This window comes from Geotrypetes seraphini, chromosome 6 (genome assembly GCF_902459505.1).
Source record: "Geotrypetes seraphini chromosome 6, aGeoSer1.1, whole genome shotgun sequence".
Taxonomy (NCBI): domain Eukaryota; kingdom Metazoa; phylum Chordata; class Amphibia; order Gymnophiona; family Dermophiidae; genus Geotrypetes; species Geotrypetes seraphini.
This window is the reverse complement of record NC_047089.1, coordinates 61,535,712-61,556,717: the sequence shown is the minus strand read 5'-3', so window position 1 is coordinate 61,556,717 and position 21,006 is coordinate 61,535,712. Positions and strand designations below refer to the sequence as shown.

Genomic DNA, 21,006 nt, shown 5'->3' with positions numbered 1-21,006 from the left:
ACTACCCAGCCATTTTCGTCCGCTCCAAAGCCACGCCCCAATATGTACAATTCAAATATTGTAAGAATGTAAAAATTTATAAATAAAATAAAAAAAATAAAGAGTTATAAATATTGAAGATTCTTTAAAATCGTGCATATAATTATGACACTGCGCATGCGTCAATGTTTTAAAAGCAATAGTATGGAATGCGAGTGGTGCATAGAGCAGTCTCAGTTTAATCAACTAGTTAAATATTAATATGAATTTTTATAAAGAGTAATCAAATGTTCTTATATGAAATGGAATGAATAATTAATTGATGTTTTTAATTTCAACTATGGAAGTAAGGCACAAGAGCACTTTAAGCATATTCTGCGCACGCACAAAATAGGACTCTAATGCATATAGATTAGCTTAAGTTAGATTTAAATACAATAAAGACGAATATAAGTACCATCAACTGCATTCTTAGATTAAGTTTTAATAATGTAAAGAATGGGAATTTAAAAAATGTAAACTTCAAAATCATACATTTCATTAAAGCACTGCGCATGCGCTAAAGCTTTAAAGCGAGGTTAGAGAGTGAGAGGGATACGAAGAACAGTCCTAGCCCCAGAATTGCAAGGACACTGAAAAAAAGGTGAGCTGTTTAACGGTTTTTTAAATAGGGCCTTGTGACAGAGTTTTCACTATGAATAATCAAAAATGGTTAACGTAGTATTGTGGACTTGAGGAATAAAACTAACGGAGTGAGATTTAATTATAAATTGTAAATTAATGCAGCTGGGCAGTATTAGTATGTATTATTAAACAAGAGGATTTGAGTCCTGTTTGGATTAAGTGTATCATAGAATATTTTTTAACTGATTTTTTTGAATCTGGTCTGGTGGTTAAGAGTTTTCACTATGAATAATTGATATATTATTAATGTAGTTTTTTAGGCCTCATTAAATTAAACTTGCCTAGTGAGGTCAAATTTCAAATTGAAGTTAGTCAGTATTAATGTGAATTTAGTCTAAAGGTTTTAAATAGTTATTTAATAAAACAATTTGAATTTAGTTGTGATTAAAGGCTCTGTATCCAGCCTATAAACTATTATTAAATGAAGGTCATGATTTTTATGTATGAATTTAATGAGTTTAGAGTTTTATATATGTATTTAACCCTGTGATGTATGAATTAATAAGAGTTATTTCAATCATTGGATAGATATTAATATATTTTTATACCAAATGTTGGATATCATCAATATTTTCAGTTTAATGTATTCATTTTAAGTAGCAATGTTAATATATATAGGGAACAACATTATTAATTGAGAATGTATGTAAGAATTCATTAACTAAGATTATGAATAGATAGATTTGTGAATATATATTTTAATCAATAAGGAGATATAATAGTTTGCACAGTATTCTGTATGATAGTAAAGATATATATGTATAAGTATTGTCTTAGTTAAAATACAGTCTTTAGGGTAAAAACAAAGATATAATTAAATTTTTTATATTATGCAGAGCTCTTCAAAGAACCCTTGAAAAAGCCCTTATGGGCGAAACAGGTTCTGTCGGGGCACGCTAGAGACACTGCACCATATGATAAGTAAAAAATGAAATATATGCTGTTTTCTAGTCTTTATTTATTTTGAAGAAAGACAATAATACAAGCTACATACAAGGGCTATGATATAAGTCCAGAAAAAAACCAAATCACACAGATTGATATACTGATGGCTTATATGTCACATTGCAACTGAACTCTAATCAGTGATGTTCATAATCATTGTGTGAGTTTCCAAGTTGCTTCACTTTTCATCTTCATTACTCTTTTAATGTTTGCTATATATTTATTCAATTTTCTATATCGTTCTCCCAGGGGAGCTCAGAACGGTTTACATGAATTTATTCAGCTCAAGCATTTTTCTTGTCTGTCCTGGCGGGCTCACAATCTACCTAATGTACCTGAGGCAATGGGGGGATTAGGTGACTTGCCCTGGGTCACAAGGAGCAGCTAGGGTTTGAACCCACAATCCCAGGTTGCTGAGGCTGTAGCTTTAACCATTGCGCCACACACTCCCCTATATGATCCTCCCAAGAAGAAAGGGAAACCCTAGTACCTGAAACAAATCTTTTCTTAATCTTAGGTACAGTAGAAGAGGTCCCAAGATGGACACCAGCAATATCAGAGGCAGAAATCAGGTGAATCACAACAAATCTGCAGAGAGAGTGTAGTAAGGACTCCAGTGTATCTTAAGAGAATATAGATTATTGAAGAAAGAACCTAATCTGACGTTCTGTTGTGGATACACAGGAATCCTTATAGTAGCTAACGTACCAAAGCATTGCCTATGTCTAAAGGAGGAACTGATGACCCTGCCTGCAGAATCGCAGACCCAAAAGGCTGAATCTTCTTGAGTCACCAAATCCACTCCAAAATAGCTGCTCTGCAGATTTTAACACATGGAACAGCCTGAGATTCTGCCCAGGACGACGCTACACCTCTCATGGAATGTGCCACAAGAGAAAGTACTCCAGGCAGAATTCTGTGCAAAAAAAAAAAAATCCAAATTAACATTTAAACAATATTTTTGCTAATTATCCAGAATTTCAGTACAATTTAGTATTTTCATTGAATTATACTAGAGAAAATAAAGAGCCTTCAAGTTTTTCCTCACTTCATGACTTTCTAGCAGCACACCTTTGTAAAAGCCCACCTTTGTGAAGTTTGGTCGATTTGCTTCATAGTACAGGCAGTCCCCGGTTTAAGAATGCCCGACTTACATCAAATTCTTACTTACAAACTAGGGTCTTGCCTATTCCTTCCTGTGCCAACGTGCCCCTTTCTTCCTCCCTTCCTGTCAAAATGTGACCCTCCTCTTCCCTTCGGTGTCCTAAAGCACCCCTCGTAGTATTTCCCTCCATTCAGCGTCCCAAATTCATGCCTCTTGTGGGTGTTTACCTCCTCTGGCCGGCTCTCTCCTCCTAGTCACACTTCACAAAGCCACAGCCACTGGTTCCTGCATATGACTCACGGCTGACCCAGAAATCTTCCTTCAAGTCAGAGGAAATGTCACCACCATTTCTATAGCATTGACCAGAATCTATTGAACTACTAATCTTCCTCTGGCAATCCTGTTGGGACTCGAATATACAGGTCTTTATCTGCCATCTTTTTATGAATTGGACAGATTGCTTGCCCCCGAGGACTAGAAGCAGATTTTTAGAGGATTCTGCCTCCTCCAAAAAAAATGCAAAGATATGGAAATACCAAGTCAATTCTCCCACTTGTTCATGTATGCAAGCACCACTACGAAGCACTTGGTAAAATTGGGAGAACCTCTATATAAATAATGGTTCACACTGAGAAGGAAATAGGTATTCTCAGCAACGTGAATGGGTCACGATGTGTACCTAAGTTCCTCCGAGATCCAGTGTGCATAACCAGTCTCTTGTTTAAGCATGCAAGAATGGAGGACAGAGTGTTAATTCTAAATTGTTCCTTTAAAAAGTTTGAAAATTTCTGGAGGTCTAATATTGGGGATCAGGAGAAAACCTGGAATTTTTTAAAACCTTACTTTCCTCCTATTTGGGGTACAAACTATTGTATTCTACTAAAGGAGATGGACATTTTCCTGATCAGGTTTGAGATAGATAATGAAAGAAGTCAATCTGGTGACAAACCTCAAGTAATAGCCAATCTTTATTATGATTAAAATCAGAAATTGATCCGTTTCAAATGCTGAAGAAAGCAGCATACCCAATTCCCCACCTCCCAGGCCAACTGTGCTTCAAGTTAACAGTGAAAAAAATGTAGACAATATTGATTGAGCAAATGTGGCCTGTTCTGCTCACCCCGTCTTGTCTCTTGTTGGTACGCTTTGACAAAAAGCAAACACACCAATTTGTCAAGGATGTTTCAGGAAGGGACAAACGTTCTCCTACAATGATAGTTAATGCTTTCAGTACTGGATTGAGTTTGTTCATTTAGAAGATGTGGACCTTGATGGTACAGCAGAGATTCTGTAAGATGGAGCAATGGCCCTTAATGGCACCACTATTTCCTTCGCTTTCTTCATATTGTTCCTAACAATATAAGGAGTCACCAATACATGGAGCACCTGCTAACTTGTCTCTTGTCATCCTTTAGTACACCAGAACATGCAACCATAGACACCTGGCAGCAAAGGCAGATGCCAATATTCTAGAGGAAATGTTGAATGTGCCATAGGCTGTACATATAAAATGTGTTCCGCATTCACTTGCTTCTGCTAAAATAGCCATTAGTTCAGTCTGTGCCTGTAAAGACAGGCTAGGAGAGGAATTCTGTTTTTTGGAAGCTGGTATGCATACTGTACACCATATATAGAATTCATTAGCTACAATATGATCAGATAGCACTGTCCCTTGGACTACCTTCTTATTCAAGTGGTCCGAGGGCTTCACCAGGAGGTGTGTGTGGAGATTCTCTGCATTTCCTTATTTTTTTTTTTCTAGTAGTGAAGTTTGCCATGGAGGAGTACAAGAGTTAATACTTGCTGAAAATTCGAGCTGGTATGCCACATTCAAAACTGCTATTTTTGCAGAAGGACAAACTGATAAAGGGACAGCGGCCCTTCGGGTTATACTTCAAAAGCTTATAGACATCTGAATTGTGGTTCCTCTTCTTGCTAAAGTAGAACTGTGCCCCTTGAAATATCCTGTATTACTCTTGGGTAGAAGATATCCTCAGCAAGAGTCTACTCATTCCACACAAGGAGGGCACAAATCAAAGCAGAAACTGTTAAAGAAATTAGATAACTAAGAATATCATAACACAGAGGTAAACCTCTAGTACAGACACAGGAGATAGTTGTTTTCATGCTCATTTGCAACAACAGAAAGACAAAACTGTGCACAAATGACTACACTCAAAAACTTTTACTCTTAGTTCTGAGTTTCGAAGCGCCATTCAGTCCCAGTGAGGTGTGATGATATCCACATGTCTGACTCAATCCTGCTTGTCAATGGAAAATACTTCAGCATAGAGTGAATATACATCAACATATGATTTAGAGATCACGTACACCAGAACACACCAAGGATTATCAACAGAACAAATATGCTCTCACATGTGATCAAAAACTTCCAAGTACACCTGGATAAGTTGCAGTATTCCAAAGAGAGCTTCTCTTTCTGGAGTTCATAAGATTTACTCCTGGTAGAATTCAGCACCAAAAATTTTAAAATTCTGCAAAGATTTTTTTTGTAGTATTTTGCATAGAATTCCCCGTCACAAACACCTGAAATTCCTTCCTGCCTTTTCCTCTCTCAGGCTCCTACCTCCTCAGTTCCCTCTCTCATCCAAAATGTAGTTCTGTCTCCCTCTAAATCCCAAATATATTTAACCCAAGTGGTCAGAAAATCACTTACTCATATAAAGCACAGTTACTTACCGTAACAGGTGTTATCCAGGGACAGCAGGCAGATATTCTTGACTGATGGGTGACGGCACCGACGGAGCCCCGGTACGGACAATTTTAGAGTGATTGCACTCTAAGAACTTTAGAAAGTTCTAGCTCGGCCGCACCGCGCACGCGCGAGTGCCCTCCCGCCCGACAGAGGCGCGCGGTCCCTCAGTTAGTGTAAGCCAGCTAAGAAGCCAACCCGGGGAGGTGGGTGGGACGCAAGAATATCTGCCTGCTGTCCCTGGATAACACCTGTTACGGTAAGTAACTGTGCTTTATCCCAGGACAAGCAGGCAGCATATTCTTGACTGATGGGTGACCTCCAAGCTAACAAAAAGAGGGATGGAGGGAAGGTTGGCCATTATGAAAACAAATTTTGCAAAACAGATTGGCCGAAGTGTCCATCCCGTCTGGAGAATGCATCCAGACAATAATGAGATGTAAAAGTGTGAACTGAGGACCAAGTAGCAGCTTTGCAGATTTCCTCAATAGGAGTGGAACGGAGGAAAGCTACAGATGCTGCCATAGCTCTGACTCTATGGGCCGTGACAGAACCTTCCAGTGTCAGTCCGGTCTGAGCATAACAGAATGAAATGCACGCTGCCAGCCAATTAGACAACGTACGTTTAGAAACAGGACGTCCCAATTTATTCGGATCAAAGGACAGAAAAAGTTGAGGAACTGATCTGTGGGGTTTCGTACGCTCTAGATAGTAAGCTAGAGCCCGTTTACAATCCAAAGTATGCAGAGCTTGTTCCCCAGAATGAGAATGAGGTTTTGGAAAGAAAACCGGTAGAACAATGGATTGGTTGAGATGGAATTCAGAGACAACCTTAGGGAGAAACTTTGGATGTGTACGCAAAACCACCTTGTCATGGTGAAAAACCGTAAAAGGTGGATCTGCGACAAGTGCATGAAGCTTACTGACCCTCCTGGCAGAGGTAAGAGCAATAAGGAAAAGCACTTTCCAAGTGAGAAACTTGAAAGGAGATGTAGCCAATGGTTCAAATGGAGGCTTCATCAAGGCGGAAAGAACCACATTGAGATCCCAGAGAACAGGAGGGGCTTTAAGAGGTGGTTTCACATTGAAAAGTCCACGCATGAACCTGGATACCAGGGGATGAGCTGAAAGAAGTTTTCCATGGACTGGCTCATGAAAAGCTGCAATGGCACTGAGGTGGACTCTGATGGAAGAGGACTTAAGGCCAGAGTCAGACAAAGAAAGTAAATAATCCAACAACGTCTCCACTGCCAGGGAAGTGGGATCAAGATGATGAAGAAGACACCAGGAAGAAAATCTCGTCCACTTTTGATGGTAACATTGCAGAGTGGCTGGTTTCCTGGAGGCATCCAGAATGGAACGAACGGGCTGCGACAAAAGAGTATCAGTCGAAGTCAGCCCGAGAGATACCAAGCTGTCAGGTGTAGAGACTGGAGGTTGGGATGTAGAAGGGTTTCCTGCTGTTGCGTAAGCAGAGATGGAAACAGAGGAAGAAGAAAAGGTTCCCTGGAACTGAGTTGAAGTAGAAGGGAGAACCAATGTTGCCTGGGCCACCTCGGAGCAATTAGAATCATGGTGGCTCTTTCCCTCTTGAGCTTGAACAAGGTTCTCAACATGAGAGGCAGAGGAGGGAAGGCGTACAGGAACAGATTCGACCAGTCGAGGAGAAAAGCATCTGCTGCTAGACGGTGCGGAGAGTAAAGTCTGGAGCAGAATAGGGGCAGCTGATGATTGTGAGGAGCTGCAAAGAGGTCTATCTGAGGAGTGCCCCATTGAGTGAAGATAGACTGCAGAGTTACAGGATCGAGTGTCCACTCGTGAGGTTGGAGAATTCTGCTGAGTTTGTCCGCTAAAGAATTCTGTGCCCCCTGAATGTATATAGCTTTCAGGAAGAGATGGTGATCTATGGCCCAAGTCCAGATCTTCTGGGCTTCCTGGCATAAAAGGCGAGAGCCTGTCCCACCCTGTTTGTTGATGTAGTACATCGCAACCTGATTGTCTGTGCACAACAGAAGGACCTGAGGAAAGAGAAGATGTTGGAAGGCCTTGAGGGCATAAAACATCGCTCTGAGTTCCAGGAAATTGATTTGATGCTTCTTTTCCTGGGCTGTCCAAAAACCTTGAGTCTGGAACTCGTTCAAGTGAGCTCCCCATGCATACAGAGAGGCGTCGGTGGTGATGACTAGTTGATGAGGAGGCTGATGGAACAGAAGACCTCTGGATAGATTTGAGGATACCAACCACCATTGAAGAGACTGACGCAGAGATAATGTCACAGATATGTGTCGTGAGCAAGGATCCGACGCTTGGGACCACTGAGTAGCAAGGGTCCATTGAGGAGTGCGCAGGTGAAGACGTGCGTGAGGTGTGACATGAACTGTGGATGCCATGTGCCCCAAGAGTACCATCATCTGTCTGGCTGAGATGGAAGGTAGTGAAAGCACCTGCTGACATAGAGACTGAAGGGTCTGAAGACGATTGGATGGTAGGAAAGCTCTCATTTGGAGTGTATCTAGGATCGCTCCAATGAATTGAAGTCTTTGAGTGGGGATGATATGAGATTTGGGTAGATTGATCTCGAACCCCAGAATTTGTAGAAACTGGATGGTTTGGTTGGTGGCCAGGAGAACTGCTTGAGCGGATGTGGCTTTGATCAACCAGTCGTCCAGGTAAGGGAATACATGAAGGTAGTGAGAGCGTAGAAATGCCGCTACCACAATGAGACATTTGGTGAATACCCTTGGAGATGAGGCTAGACCGAAGGGCAGTACCTTGTATTGGTAATGACAATGATTGATCATGAATCGGAGATATGGTCTTGAGGTTACATTGATCGGTATGTGAGTGTAAGCCTCTTTGAGATCGAGGGAGCATAGCCAGTCGTTTTGATTTAGAAGGGGATAAAGGATGGCTAAAGAAAGCATCTTGAATTTTTCTTTTACCAGATGTTTGTTGAGATCGCGAAGATCTAGGATGGGTCTGAGATCTCCTGTTTTTTTGGGGACTAGAAAATAACGGGAGTAGAATCCCTGCCCCTTTTGATCTAGAGGAACTTCTTCTATAGCGTTCAGAAGGAGGAGGGATTGGACCTCCTGAATAAGGAGGGCCGATTGAGGACTGTTCAAAGCAGACTCTTTTGGCAGGCTTTGAGGTGGAAGAGTCTGAAAGTTGAGAGAGTAGCCGTGGCGGATGATGTTGAGGACCCATTGGTCCGACGTGATTACTTCCCACCGGCTGAGGAACAGAGAAAGTCGACCTCCTATAGGCTGAGGCAGGAGAGCAGGAATAGGGATACTGGCTATACTGTGGAGAATGAAGTCAAAAGGGCTGTGACTTCTGCTGAGGAGGTTGTTTCACAGATTGTTGTTGCTGCTGCTGTCTGGGAGGCTGACGTTGTTGTTGCCTCTGACGCCTGGGTTGCTGAGCAGTGGTAGTTAATGGACGAGCTGTGAAGCGGCGTTGATAGGCCGACTGCTGTCTATATGGTTTTGGTGGAGGAGGCTTCTTTTTATTTTTAAGCAGAGTATCCCAGCGCGTCTCATGAGCCGAGAGCTTTTGTGTGGTTGAGTCCATGGAATCCCCAAAGAGCTCATCCCCTAGGCACGGGGCGTTGGCTAACCGATCTTGATGGTTAACATCAAGCTCGGATACCCGAAGCCAGGCCAAACGGCGCATAGCCACCGACATTGCTGTCGCTCTGGATGTAAGTTCAAAGGTGTCATATATGGATCTAACCATAAACTTACGCAATTGGAAAAGAGACGACAAGCAGGTGTGAAAAGAGGAATGCTTTCGTGAAGGAAGATATTTTTCGAAAGAAGCCATGGTGGTAAGGAGATGCTTTAAATAAAAAGAGAAATGAAAAGCATAATTACTAGCCCTATTTGCTAACATAGCATTTTGGTAGAGCCTCTTACCAAATTTATCCATGGCCCTTCCTTCTCTGCCAGGAGGGACAGATGCATATACACTGGCTCCTGAAGTCTTTTTAAGGGTGGATTCGACAAATAATGACTCGTGTGGAAGTTGAGGTTTGTCGAACCCAGGAATGGGAATTACTTTATATAGAGAATCCAGTTTACGTGGGGCCCCTGGGACAGTTAAAGGAGTCTCTAAATTCTTATAGAAAGTTTCCCTCAAGATGTCATGAAGGGGAAGTTTCAAAAATTCCTTTGGAGGCTGATCAAAATCAAGGGCATCCAAAAAAGCTTTAGACTTTTTGGATTCAGCCTCCAAAGGAATGGACAAGGATTCACACATCTCTTTCAAAAAACAGGAGAAAGAGGAAGTGACCTGTTTGGAGGATGGGTCAGGGACAGCCGAATCCTCCTCCTCTGAGGAACATTCGCCTTCAGAAAGAAAGGGTTCCTCTGAGTCCCCCCACAGATCAGGATCCCTGACATGGGAAGCATGGTCCTGAGACTCCGGTGTCGACGTTTGAATGTGTCGGGTTTTGCGCACCGACTTACCCGACCTCATCGATACCGAGTCAGGAGATGTTATCGGTCGCACCGGTGCCGAAGTCTGTACCGATTGATGGTGAGCTCTCGGCTCCGGTGCAAGAACTGGCATCGATACCGATGAGGTTAGGTGAAGCGGTACCGAAACAGTGGAAGCGGGTAATACGGGTTCCACAATCGGTATCGATACGGGTTGTTCCACAACCGGTACCAATAGCTCGGTGCGGGCCGGCACCGGAAGGTTCGGTGTCATGATAGCAGGAAGGAGTCTTTCTAATTGCTCCTTAAGCTGCACCTGAAGGATGGCCGTAATGCGGTCATCGAGGGATGGCACCGGTACCGCTTTTTTCTTCTGCGGTACCTGCGGTGCCGCTCGACGCCCCGGAGATGAGGAGCCCGATGTCGAGGGACTCACCTCTATAGGGGCGGAGCGCTTCCGCTGGCGTCTTACAGGCGGCAGGATTGGACTCACTGCACTCGAGGCCGGAAGACGTTCCAGCGGGGAAGGCTTCTTAGCCGGCTTACCTGACTGTTGAGATGCCGGTGTGGAATCACGCGGCGTCGAAGACGAGGGTGCCGACTGAATCGGTGCCGAAGCCGGAGTCGAAGGAACGGGGTCGGACATCTCGGTACCGAACAGTAATCGCTGCTGTATCTGGCGATTTTTTAATGTCCGTTTTTTTAGAGTAGCACAGCGGGTGCAAGTAGAGGCCTGATGCTCAGGACCCAAACACTGTAAACACCAGTTGTGTGGGTCCGTGAGAGATATAGGCCTAGCACACCGCTGGCACTTTTTAAAACCCGGTTGAGGGGGCATGAAAGGAAAAACGGCTTCCGCCAAATCGAAGGCCGAGGCTTCGATGGTGGCAGAAGGCCCCGCCGGGGAAAATCAAATTAAGAAAAGATATTTTTTTTTTTTTTTTTTTACAAAAGAAAAAAAGAAACGAAATAAGGCCAAAAGCCAAAAAGTTTACGCGAGCGGGAAGGCAATAGAAAAAAAGTTTCAACAGCCGTTGAAAAAAAACGCGTCTTCTTAGCTCCGCGGAAACTAAGAAACTGAGGGACCGCGCGCCTCTGTCGGGCGGGAGGGCACTCGCGCGTGCGCGGTGCGGCCGAGCTAGAACTTTCTAAAGTTCTTAGAGTGCAATCACTCTAAAATTGTCCGTACCGGGGCTCCGTCGGTGCCGTCACCCATCAGTCAAGAATATGCTGCCTGCTTGTCCTGGGATAAAGAAAAATACCACTTAACTTGATATATCCACTGTGTAGGAAACTTAGAGGAGGGCCTCAGATTCGGAGCATACGCGTAGTCCCATCACAGACTTAACTGTCAGCGTATTTCTATAGCTCCATGCTCCAGTCATAGGCCCATACCCCAATTACATTTTTTGAAACTTTTTAATAAATAGATCTTAAGTGTAGTGACTAAAATTCAAAACTCTTAAAGGTGAAGTTAAGATATTAAAATTCAGTCCTAATCACAGTGTATCCTTAAATATTAGGCAGCTGAATCACTTATCTCAATCTGCTTTCTCTTATTTTTTCTTTTTTAAGGCTTCCACGCCAAGTTCTTTTTTAGCCTATTTAGTGGCTAAGCCGACGCGGCCAGCGTTTCGTGGACACCGTTATTAGTCCACTGCGTCAGGGCCAATAGCCAGCAAACATTCAATACTTTATCACTGCCAGGTTTGTAAAACTAATAATGGTGTCCACGAAACGCTGGCCGCGTCGGCTTAGCCACTAAATAGGCTAAAAAAGAACTTGGCGTGGAAGCCTTAAAAAAGAAAAAAGAAAAAATAAGAGAAAGCAGATTGAGATAAGTGATTCAGCTGCCTAATATTTAAGGATACACTGTGATTAGGACTGAATTTTAATATCTTAACTTCACCTTTAAGAGTTTTGAATTTTAGTCACTACACTTAAGATCTATTTATTAAAAAGTTTCAAAAAATGTAATTGGGGTATGGGCCTATGACTGGAGCATGGAGCTATAGAAATATGCTGACAGTTAAGTCTGTGATAGGACTACGCGTATGCTCCGAATCTGAGGCCCTCCTCTAAGTTTCCTACACAGTGGATATATCAAGTTAAGTGGTATTTTTCTTTATATGAGTAAGTCCCTCTAAATCCCAACATGACCTGTAATTCTATCTGCACTTAAAGTCTTCTCCCCCATGCAATAGCCCAATCTCTATTCTGCCTCCTCACCTTCCCAGCCGCCAATGTTATCTTTACTCTCTTCAACCATAGCAAGCATTCAGCTTACTGCTCCCACCCTCTTGGGATCTAGCTGAGTACTTGGGACCTGGGTTGGTCACTGAAACAGTATACTGAGCTTGATAGACCTTCAGTCTGTCCCATTATGGCAATTCTTATAGTCATCCCGTTATTCTGCCCCTAAACCCTCCTCCATAGCCATGGGGCAGACAAAAGGGGTGAATGTGTCAATTCTCCCAACCTGAACATGATGCACAGTGAATCATGTGCAGTGTGGGAAAATTGGCACATTTACTTACCCCTTTTGCCTGCCTCCAGCCCCCCCCCCCACATATTCACCTCTATTTCATACTCATGGAAATAAGTGAAAGCTGGATCCTCTGGATCCTAGCTGCAGTAGCTTTTAAAGTAGAAAGCAAAGGATTCAGGGGATCCTGCTTCTTTTTCTTCCCCATGCTCAGTTCACCTTTGCTGCAGTCATAGTTATTCTTGAGGTTAGGATTCAGTTTCTACTACATCCCTTTCTTTATCTCTGCCCTACCTACAACCCAAGGAAGAGAGGTAGTTATGGCAAAACTAAGTATGAAGAAAGGGAAACCAGATCCCCTGGATCCCAGGCTTTCAACTTTAAAAGGTGCTGCAGTTTAATCAGTTCAACTGAGGCATCTTTTAAGGTGGGAAGCATATAGGATACAGCTTTTTCCCAGATCACACACTCACCATTTTTCTTTTTAGCCTGGCAGCAGCAGTTCTGCTCTTCTCTTCACTTCCAGGGCTAAACTTGTGTGGCAAAGAAAAGTGAACTACTGCACAGCGATCCTGTGGTTCACATAAACAGTGTCTAAGGGCAGGATGCACAAAGCTCCGATACCATGGTAAAAAAATACTGCGGTGGGAGTGATTTTTACTTTATTAATTATTTTTTGTTCACAATGCTCCGCACAATAGCATGCAAATTATATGTATGCTATTTGTGCTGAACATCGCTAGTAAAAGGTGGAGAAACTTGCCTAGCGCTTGCTCAAATGAGCAATAGCTAGCACAGCTCCTCCTCCTGCTTGCCCCCAAAAAAGCAGCCCCTGCTCTCAGGACAGGGAAGCCTCAATCAGCTGAAACAGCAGGACTCCACGAAGCATGGGAAGGGCCTTTGGCACCTGAGCCAATCAGAGCCTTAGGCACCTCCCAGTGCATCCCAGGATGCATCAGGAAGGGGAAGGCCCACCATTTTGAAGATGAAGAAATGCCAAACTTCAATTTTAAGGTATAGAGGTGGGTGGGGAGGGCTTGCTCTTATAGCAAGAGGTAGTGGGCATCCCTCCTGCCAGTTTAAAAAAAAAAGAAAAGAAAAGAAAAGTTTGAAGGCGTTAAATAATAATAATTTTATTTTGTATACCGCCATACCCAGGGAGTTCTAGGCGGTTCACAGCAGTTAGATAAAATACAAACAATGAAGCTGAAATTGAAGAACATAACAAAGCAATCATTGAGTCCAACAAGTTATACGTCTACAATTTAAGTGAGGGGAAAATAAATAAATAAATACAGTACATACATAGGATTTAAGTGAAGGAAAAATACATACAAGCCAAGAGGAGGGAGCAACAATCCTAAAAGAATGGGAAGGGGTAGTGATGGAGTACGTTAAGGATTTGGTCTGTTGAAAAGTTGAGTTTTAATCTGTTTTCTAAAACTGAGATATGAAGAGGCATCAAGCACAATTTGGGCGAGCCATGAGTTTAGTTTGGCCACTTGAAGAGAGAAGGTTCTTTCGAAGAATTTTTTAAGATGACATGATTTCAGTGAGGGAAAAGCGAACAGATTTATTTTGCGTGAGCTCTTATTGTTGTAATTCAGGTTGAAGTGTGGGTAAAGATAATCCGGTGACAGACCAAATATTGTTTTATAGCAGATGCATGAGAACTTAAATAGAAATCTGGATTCGAACGGCAGCCAGTGCAACTTGTGGTAGAAAGGGATTATGTGTTCCCATTTCTTCAAGCCAAAGATGAGATGGACGGCAGGATTTTAGACCAACCTCAACTTCCTAGTGATTTTCTTGAAGGCGCCTAAGTATATGATGTTACAGTAATCCAGAACACTCAGAATAGAAGACTGTACCAACAGACGAAAGGAGGCGTCAAAGTATTTTTTAATGGTGCGGAGTTTCCAAAGCACCGAGATACTCAAACACTAGGTCAGAGTGTTTCTCCAGAGTGACTCCTAGTGTTTTTAAGGATTGCTCAATACAGTAATCCAGCCCATTTACATGTAGTGTAGTTTCCTTGATTTTGTCATTTGGGGCTGTCAAGAAAAATTTAGTTTTTTCTGAATTTAGCTTTAATCTAAATGCCGACATCCAAAGTTCAACCTGATTTAGAATGAATGATAGGGAATTTAGCAGCTCTGATGTAAAGCAGGATAGCGGGATGACTATGGTGATGTCGTCCGCGTAGATGAAGAATTTGAGCTTTAGACTCTGCAAGAGGTTTCCTAGGGAGGCAAGGTAGATGTTAAACAGGGTGGGGCACAAGGGGGAGCCCTGTGGGACCCCACAGGGGTTGTCCCAACTGTAGGAGATAGTATCGTCCTTAAACACCTTATAGGATCTATTTCCCAGAAACCCTTGGAACCAATTGAGAACATGGCCTGAGATTCCAATAGATGTCAAACAGTCCAGCAGAATAGCATGGTCAACCAAGTCAAATGCACTACTCAGATCAAGTTGCAATATCAGAGCACATGAGCCTTGGCTGAAAAGTAGGTGAAGGTAATCAAAAAGAGAAGCTATAATTGTTTCAGTACTGTGACCTGACCAGAAGCCGGACTGGTTGTCATGTAAGATGTTGTGTTTCTCCAAATATGTGGTGAGTTCAGTATTTACCACCCCTTCTGCTATTTTGGTTGCCAGAGCGATATTGGCGATAAGTTCTTTTGCATTTTTTTAAATTAGTGTAATCATAATGTGACCTTGTTCCACTGGGAACTTCCCTGAGGATAGTAGAAAGTTTACCCAAGTCAGAATCTTGGCCTTAAAATTGACTGGGCAGATTTCATGACATTTGGAGGACAGGTATCCAATCTGCAGTAGGAATTAACATACTTATTGTAGTATTTACTAAAAGTTTGCCAGTCAATGGTTGAGAATTTGTTCCAGTTCAGATCAGCTCTGGAATCATTTGAATCTTGCAGAATGGGGTGGCACCAGTGGGGTTTGGCTGGGGTGATTAGCGAAGATCTTAATTTTTGTATTTTGTAATTAAAAAAAATCAGCCATGCTGTTTGCAGTTAGAGTAAGTTCTTTGGGAGTGTCAGTAAATGTTTCTATATTGTATAAATCATTTACCAGCTTAAAAAGACTGCTACTATTGGTTGAAACGTTACCGATTTTGTGGGCATAGAAGTTTTTGCGTTTTTCTTTGGACAGATTTTTGTAGTTTTTTAGTTTTAATCTCCAGGCAACTCTATGCTCTTGTGCTCCTGATTTTAGCCATAGTCTTTCCGATTTTCTTAAATCACTCTTAATCATTAGCAGCTCTGTATCAAACCAGCCCTCTAGGTTTTTAAGTCTCTTTCTACGGGTTTTAATGGGAGCCATTTCATTTAGAATGTTAGTGCTAGCATTAATCCAGGAGTTCATAAATTGTTCGATTTCTTCATTTTGTTCCGATACGATCTCATAGTGAGACCAGAATTCTACCTCTGCTAGTATGGAATTTTTTAAGGGGTGTGGGGGCAACTATGGATGACTCAGAGGGGTTTGTTGGGTTTTTTTTAATGCAGGGAGGGTCTGATCTGTCACACCTCACTTTCTTGTCATGTCTGAGCCAATTAGTGCTACAACAGTTCAGACCCTGCTGTTAAAATTGCATGGGAAACAATGCGTTTTCCTGCTGTACACTGCATGGTGTGCTCATTAGAATACTCTCAGTGGCTGCTATGAGGATCAGTAGCAGCCATAAATAACCCTTTTGTGCATCAGAGGAGGGTTTTCCTGCCAATAAGACTGCTTTAACGAATCTTACTGGTATGGAAAACCTTTTGTGCATTGGGACCCAAGTGGGCAGAGGAGGAGGAAATGACCCGCTGTGCATCAGTTCACTTCTCCTTTACTTGCTGTACATCCTGGAGGGGAAGAGAGGAGCATAGCTGTTGCTGCCTGTGACTGTACTAAATTCTATGCAGCATGTGCATAATTTTATGCTACACAGTTGTGAATTGCACCAGGAGCATAAGTATTACAGCGAGTATTAGCAGTAAATTTGAAAGACTGAAATCATACTTCACATACCCAGGCTTAGGATGAGGTTCATTTCTATAATGATATGCGCAAAGCTAACCCATTTGGAGAAATTACCCAGAGTAAATATTTTTTAACTCAAATCCCACCTCCCTGAGTCCTTTATATTAACTTACTTGATTGGACAACAGCTTGAGTCTGTGCAGAAGTGCCTGATGCAATGTTAGTCAGTGCCCATGCAGCCTCAAACTGTAATGAAGGGCTGTGAAAATTAAAAGAAATTGTGTGAAAACAGAAATTTATTTATTAAAAGCAATGCTATGAAGTCCTACAAAATATCAATTTGCCTGGGCTAGCCCAGTGACTCATTCGCAAGTGCTGTATACTGCCACATGAAAGGCTGGATTTATTTCCCAAATCAGGCTTAGTTTCCGATTGCTCGACTACCAGCTTGGGATGCCACAGAGATAGCATTCACAAATCAAAAAACGTATGGGCCATCATTCAAGAACAATACTTTCTGACTACAGTAGCCAAGGCTCAGCTGGACTGGGCTTAGTGGCAGATAAGAATAGGTGAAAACCATCCAAGTAGATGTAGATGAAACCTTGTGGCACACAAGCTAGAAAGAGGTTGTCCTGACCTGGAAAAATCCCAAAGAAAATACAATTGTTCTTCACAGTAACTGATTTACTAATTTGTCCAGCTAAAACAAAGAAAAACAAAGTTATTCACCTACAATAGGTATTCTCCAAGGACAGCAGAATGAACATCCACACTTAACAGGTGACATCATCCAATGGAGTCCAACACAGTGGGCACTCCCCAGCATTCTTCCAGAAAATTTTGGTACTAGCCCATCACACATTCCTATGTCTTTCTGTGTGCTGTCATCACACGGGACCAACTCAGCCAGTATAATAGCTAGTAGAATAGGGGGGCAGTTTGGATATTCATCTTGCTGTCTTTGGAGAACACCTGCTGCAGGTGAGTATCCACTTTCTCTACAGACCAGCAGGATATCTCCACACTGATGGGAATCCTTAACTAGCAGGCTGTTCTAAATTAAAAAAAAATGGGAACAAAGAAACCCATAACAGGTCAGACTTAACAAAGAATGTAAACTTTTGAATTTTTTCTCTTGATTTTTTTTTTTTAAATGACCTGGAACAGAAAAATAAATTGTCCAAGGGTGTTGGATTCTAGAACTAAATTCTGAAGAACTGTAGCATTACAGAAATAATAGTAGCGCTCATTACTGACTCCCTGTGGGAATTATACTCCCAGAAGGCCTCTTCCATTCAGTGTTCTATCCTGAGAGTGAGAGCGTAGCCCATGTTTTTTCCCTTGCATCCTGATATGAGTGTTTTAGTCACGGAGCACTGGAATGCTCCTGAAGGTTCTTGTAGCTAAAACAATGTCTAGACTTGAACAGCCAGTGTACTGTGGAATTTTCCCCTTGGTCGAGAGCCATCACCACTTCTTGCATACTTGCTTCTGTTTGTGACCCTATTATCTCTCAGCAGGGAAGACTCACTCTGCGATAGAAAGGGCATACAAGCTGATGCCTCACCCTCCGAGTTCCTGTCAGAAAGGTCCACAGGATCCTGGTCAGCCACTGCTAATGACTCTGATGTGCCCAGGGAGCACAATCCCTGGCTCACTACCAGACCTCGTATGAGGATCCCGACTAGCCAAATAAGCTCTCCACATCAAATTAACAAATTCAAGATAAAAGTCCTTATGTCTCTTGGGCTCCGCAGCTTCCACACTCTCATGCGTTAGGTATGTCACTGTTCTGGGGCTCCAGGAGGGATTTTCTCATGATTGACAGCCCTAGAGACCAAAGAGGAGGCTATGTCCGATGCTCCTGCCTCCCCTTCACATGCTGCGCAGTACGTGGTGCAAGGGTGCTTTTTCGGCTTACATCTAAGTTCAAAACTGGTATGAATTGGGGATAAAATTGGGGAACCCTACTTATAGGCATAGGCCCTCCCAAAAGACAGCTAACACCAACAGAACAAAGAACTTTAGTACTAACACCCCATTCCACACACAAAAATGGCAACACACACACCCAAACTCATCCTAGTCCTACTACTGCTCTCCCTTCTCATAGAAAAATAGAAAACAGCAGGATACCACACACATTCTATACCTATCCTCGCAACAACACACAGACTGGTTCAACCCAACAGGAAACCCCAAACCCCCAGAACCCTGTTACCTTGTCCTTCATCCAACCAAGAAAACATTCCCACAATCTGGGGAAAAAGACCACCAACAAAAACTAAGGCAAACACACAAAAACTTCATACACCATCTAGAACACTTATCAATACACTTACTACTCACTCTCCCACTAAATTCACATCAATAACATGTGCATATATGAATATACGATCTATCAGCCCAAAGACAGAACTAATCAAAGACTGGCTGATCAAAGACAACCTAAGCTGCCTCTTCCTAGCCGAAACCTGGCTCACTTCCGACTCAGACCCTCGCATTACCGAATTCTGCCCAAACGGTTACAAACTAGAGCTAGTATGCAGAGAAAACAGAAGAGGTGGAGGTCTAGCAATCATTGTAAAAAACAACCTCAACATTAAAGTCCTTACCAAGCACTCCAACCCTCACCTAGACCTTCTAGCATGCCAACTCTCTGATAACACTCTCACAGGAACTCTGAACTGCCTTCTATGCTATGTCACACCAGGAAAATGGAATACCTCTAAACAAGAACTTGAAGAATTTATCTTCCAGAACTCCCTCTCGTCCACACACAACCTGATCCTAGGAGACATTAATCTCCACTTAGAAGATAATACCTCTAACCAAGTAGTGGATATTCTTACATTCCTCAACACCCTATCATACCAAATACTCAACCCCGAACCCACGCATGAAAAGGGCCATCAACTAGATATTGCCGCTTACACATCTCAACACACAAAATATCCATAACACCAACGGCTCATGGCATCCTACCTTATGGTCTGACCACTACAAGTACACCTTCACCATCAACTGGGAGCATGATAGCATCAAACCTACCCCATGCAAATCAAGCTTCAAGTCCAGACAGAAAATCGAACCTAATACTTTCTGGGACACAGTAGTTCCAGCAATAGACTTAAACAACCCCAAAGAATTCATAAACACCTGGCGTTCCACAAGTGAATCCACTTTGAACAAACTAGCACCACTAAAAACAAAAAACAAAGTATGCAGACCATCAGACAAATGGTTTGACGCCGAACTCCTACACTAAAAAGGCAATGCAGACAATTAGAAAGGACATGGAAAAAACAGAAACAAGACCACAATAAAACAGAATGGAGATCCCAAATCAAACAATACAAAATCAAACTGAAGGATAAACGCAAAGACTACTACTCTAAACTCATTGGCACCGAAAAACCGGACACCAAAAAACTTTTCAGCATTGTAAAAAACCTCACTGATACCAAACCCTTCCTCGCCACCCAAGGAACCCAGACACCAACAGCTTCTCAACTAGCGGACCACTTCAAAAATAAAATCACCACAATCAGATCCACATTCAACAACTCTCAAAACATCATAGAAGAGATACTAATAAACCCCACAATAGACGAAGCCATCTCAGCAGATAGGACCTGGAACAACTTCCCAACGACACAATGGTCAGACCTTGACCGGCTGTACAAAAAATACAGCAAATCTTCCTGTGATCTGAACAACTGTCCTCCCTATCTACTAGCCACAGCGTCCACTAAATTCATAGCATGTCTCACGATATGGCTGCAAACCACCCTCAGGGAAGGTCAGTTCCCTCCGGATCTTGGCGAAATCATAATCACTCCCATACTAAAAGATCCCAAAGGCCCTATAGACAACCCAACAAACTATAGACCAATCGCTTCTATCCCACTATATGTCAAACTAATAGAGGGTATAGTAGCACAATATCTCACCAATTACCTAGAAGACCACCACATTCTGCATCCAACTTAATCTGGTTTCAGAGCTAACCACAGCACAGAAACACTACTGGTATCTTTACTAGATATAGCCAGACAGCACCTCAGCAAAGGAAACAAGTTACTAGTCATCCAACTCGATCTTTCAGCAGCATTCGACTTAGTTGACCATCCAATACTACTCCAGATACTAGATGCCATAGGAATATCAGGTAAAGTCCACAACTGGTTCCAAGTATTCCTTAAAACAAGATCATACAGAGTTAAGACAAAAGATCTTCTATCCGACCCCTGGACAAACCCATGCGGAGTACCACAAGGATCCCCTCTTTCGCCCATACTTTTCAACCTCTTCATAGCTTCCTTAGGCATTGCCCTAGACGCCCTAAATATAACATCTTTCAGCTACGTGGATGACATAACCATCCTCCTCCCCTTCGACATCCAAGACCCCATCTCCAACAGACGCCTGAAAACAACACTGGAAACTGTAGAAAAATGGATGAAGAACCATAAGCTGAAACTGAATGCAAAGAAAACCAAATTCCTACTACTAGAAAAGGAACAAAAACCATCCCTAACAGAACTGGAAGTAAACGCAACCAAATATCCAATACAGAGCACTCTCAAAATTCTAGGAATACAATTAGACAGATGCTGCACAATGCAAACACAAATCCACAAAATCGTACAAAAAGCAT

General features: G+C 42.5%; 1 protein-coding gene across 1 annotated transcript in view; it reads right to left on the bottom strand.

Moving 5' to 3' along the window:
• Window positions 1-21,006, bottom strand: part of KPNA3 (karyopherin subunit alpha 3) — a 251,650-nt gene that overhangs the window by 96,449 nt on the left and 134,195 nt on the right. The window contains exon 6 of the mRNA XM_033950092.1: window positions 16,517-16,602. Within this exon, the coding sequence (XP_033805983.1) occupies window positions 16,517-16,602 (86 nt within the window). The remainder of the gene's footprint in view (window positions 1-16,516; window positions 16,603-21,006) is intronic.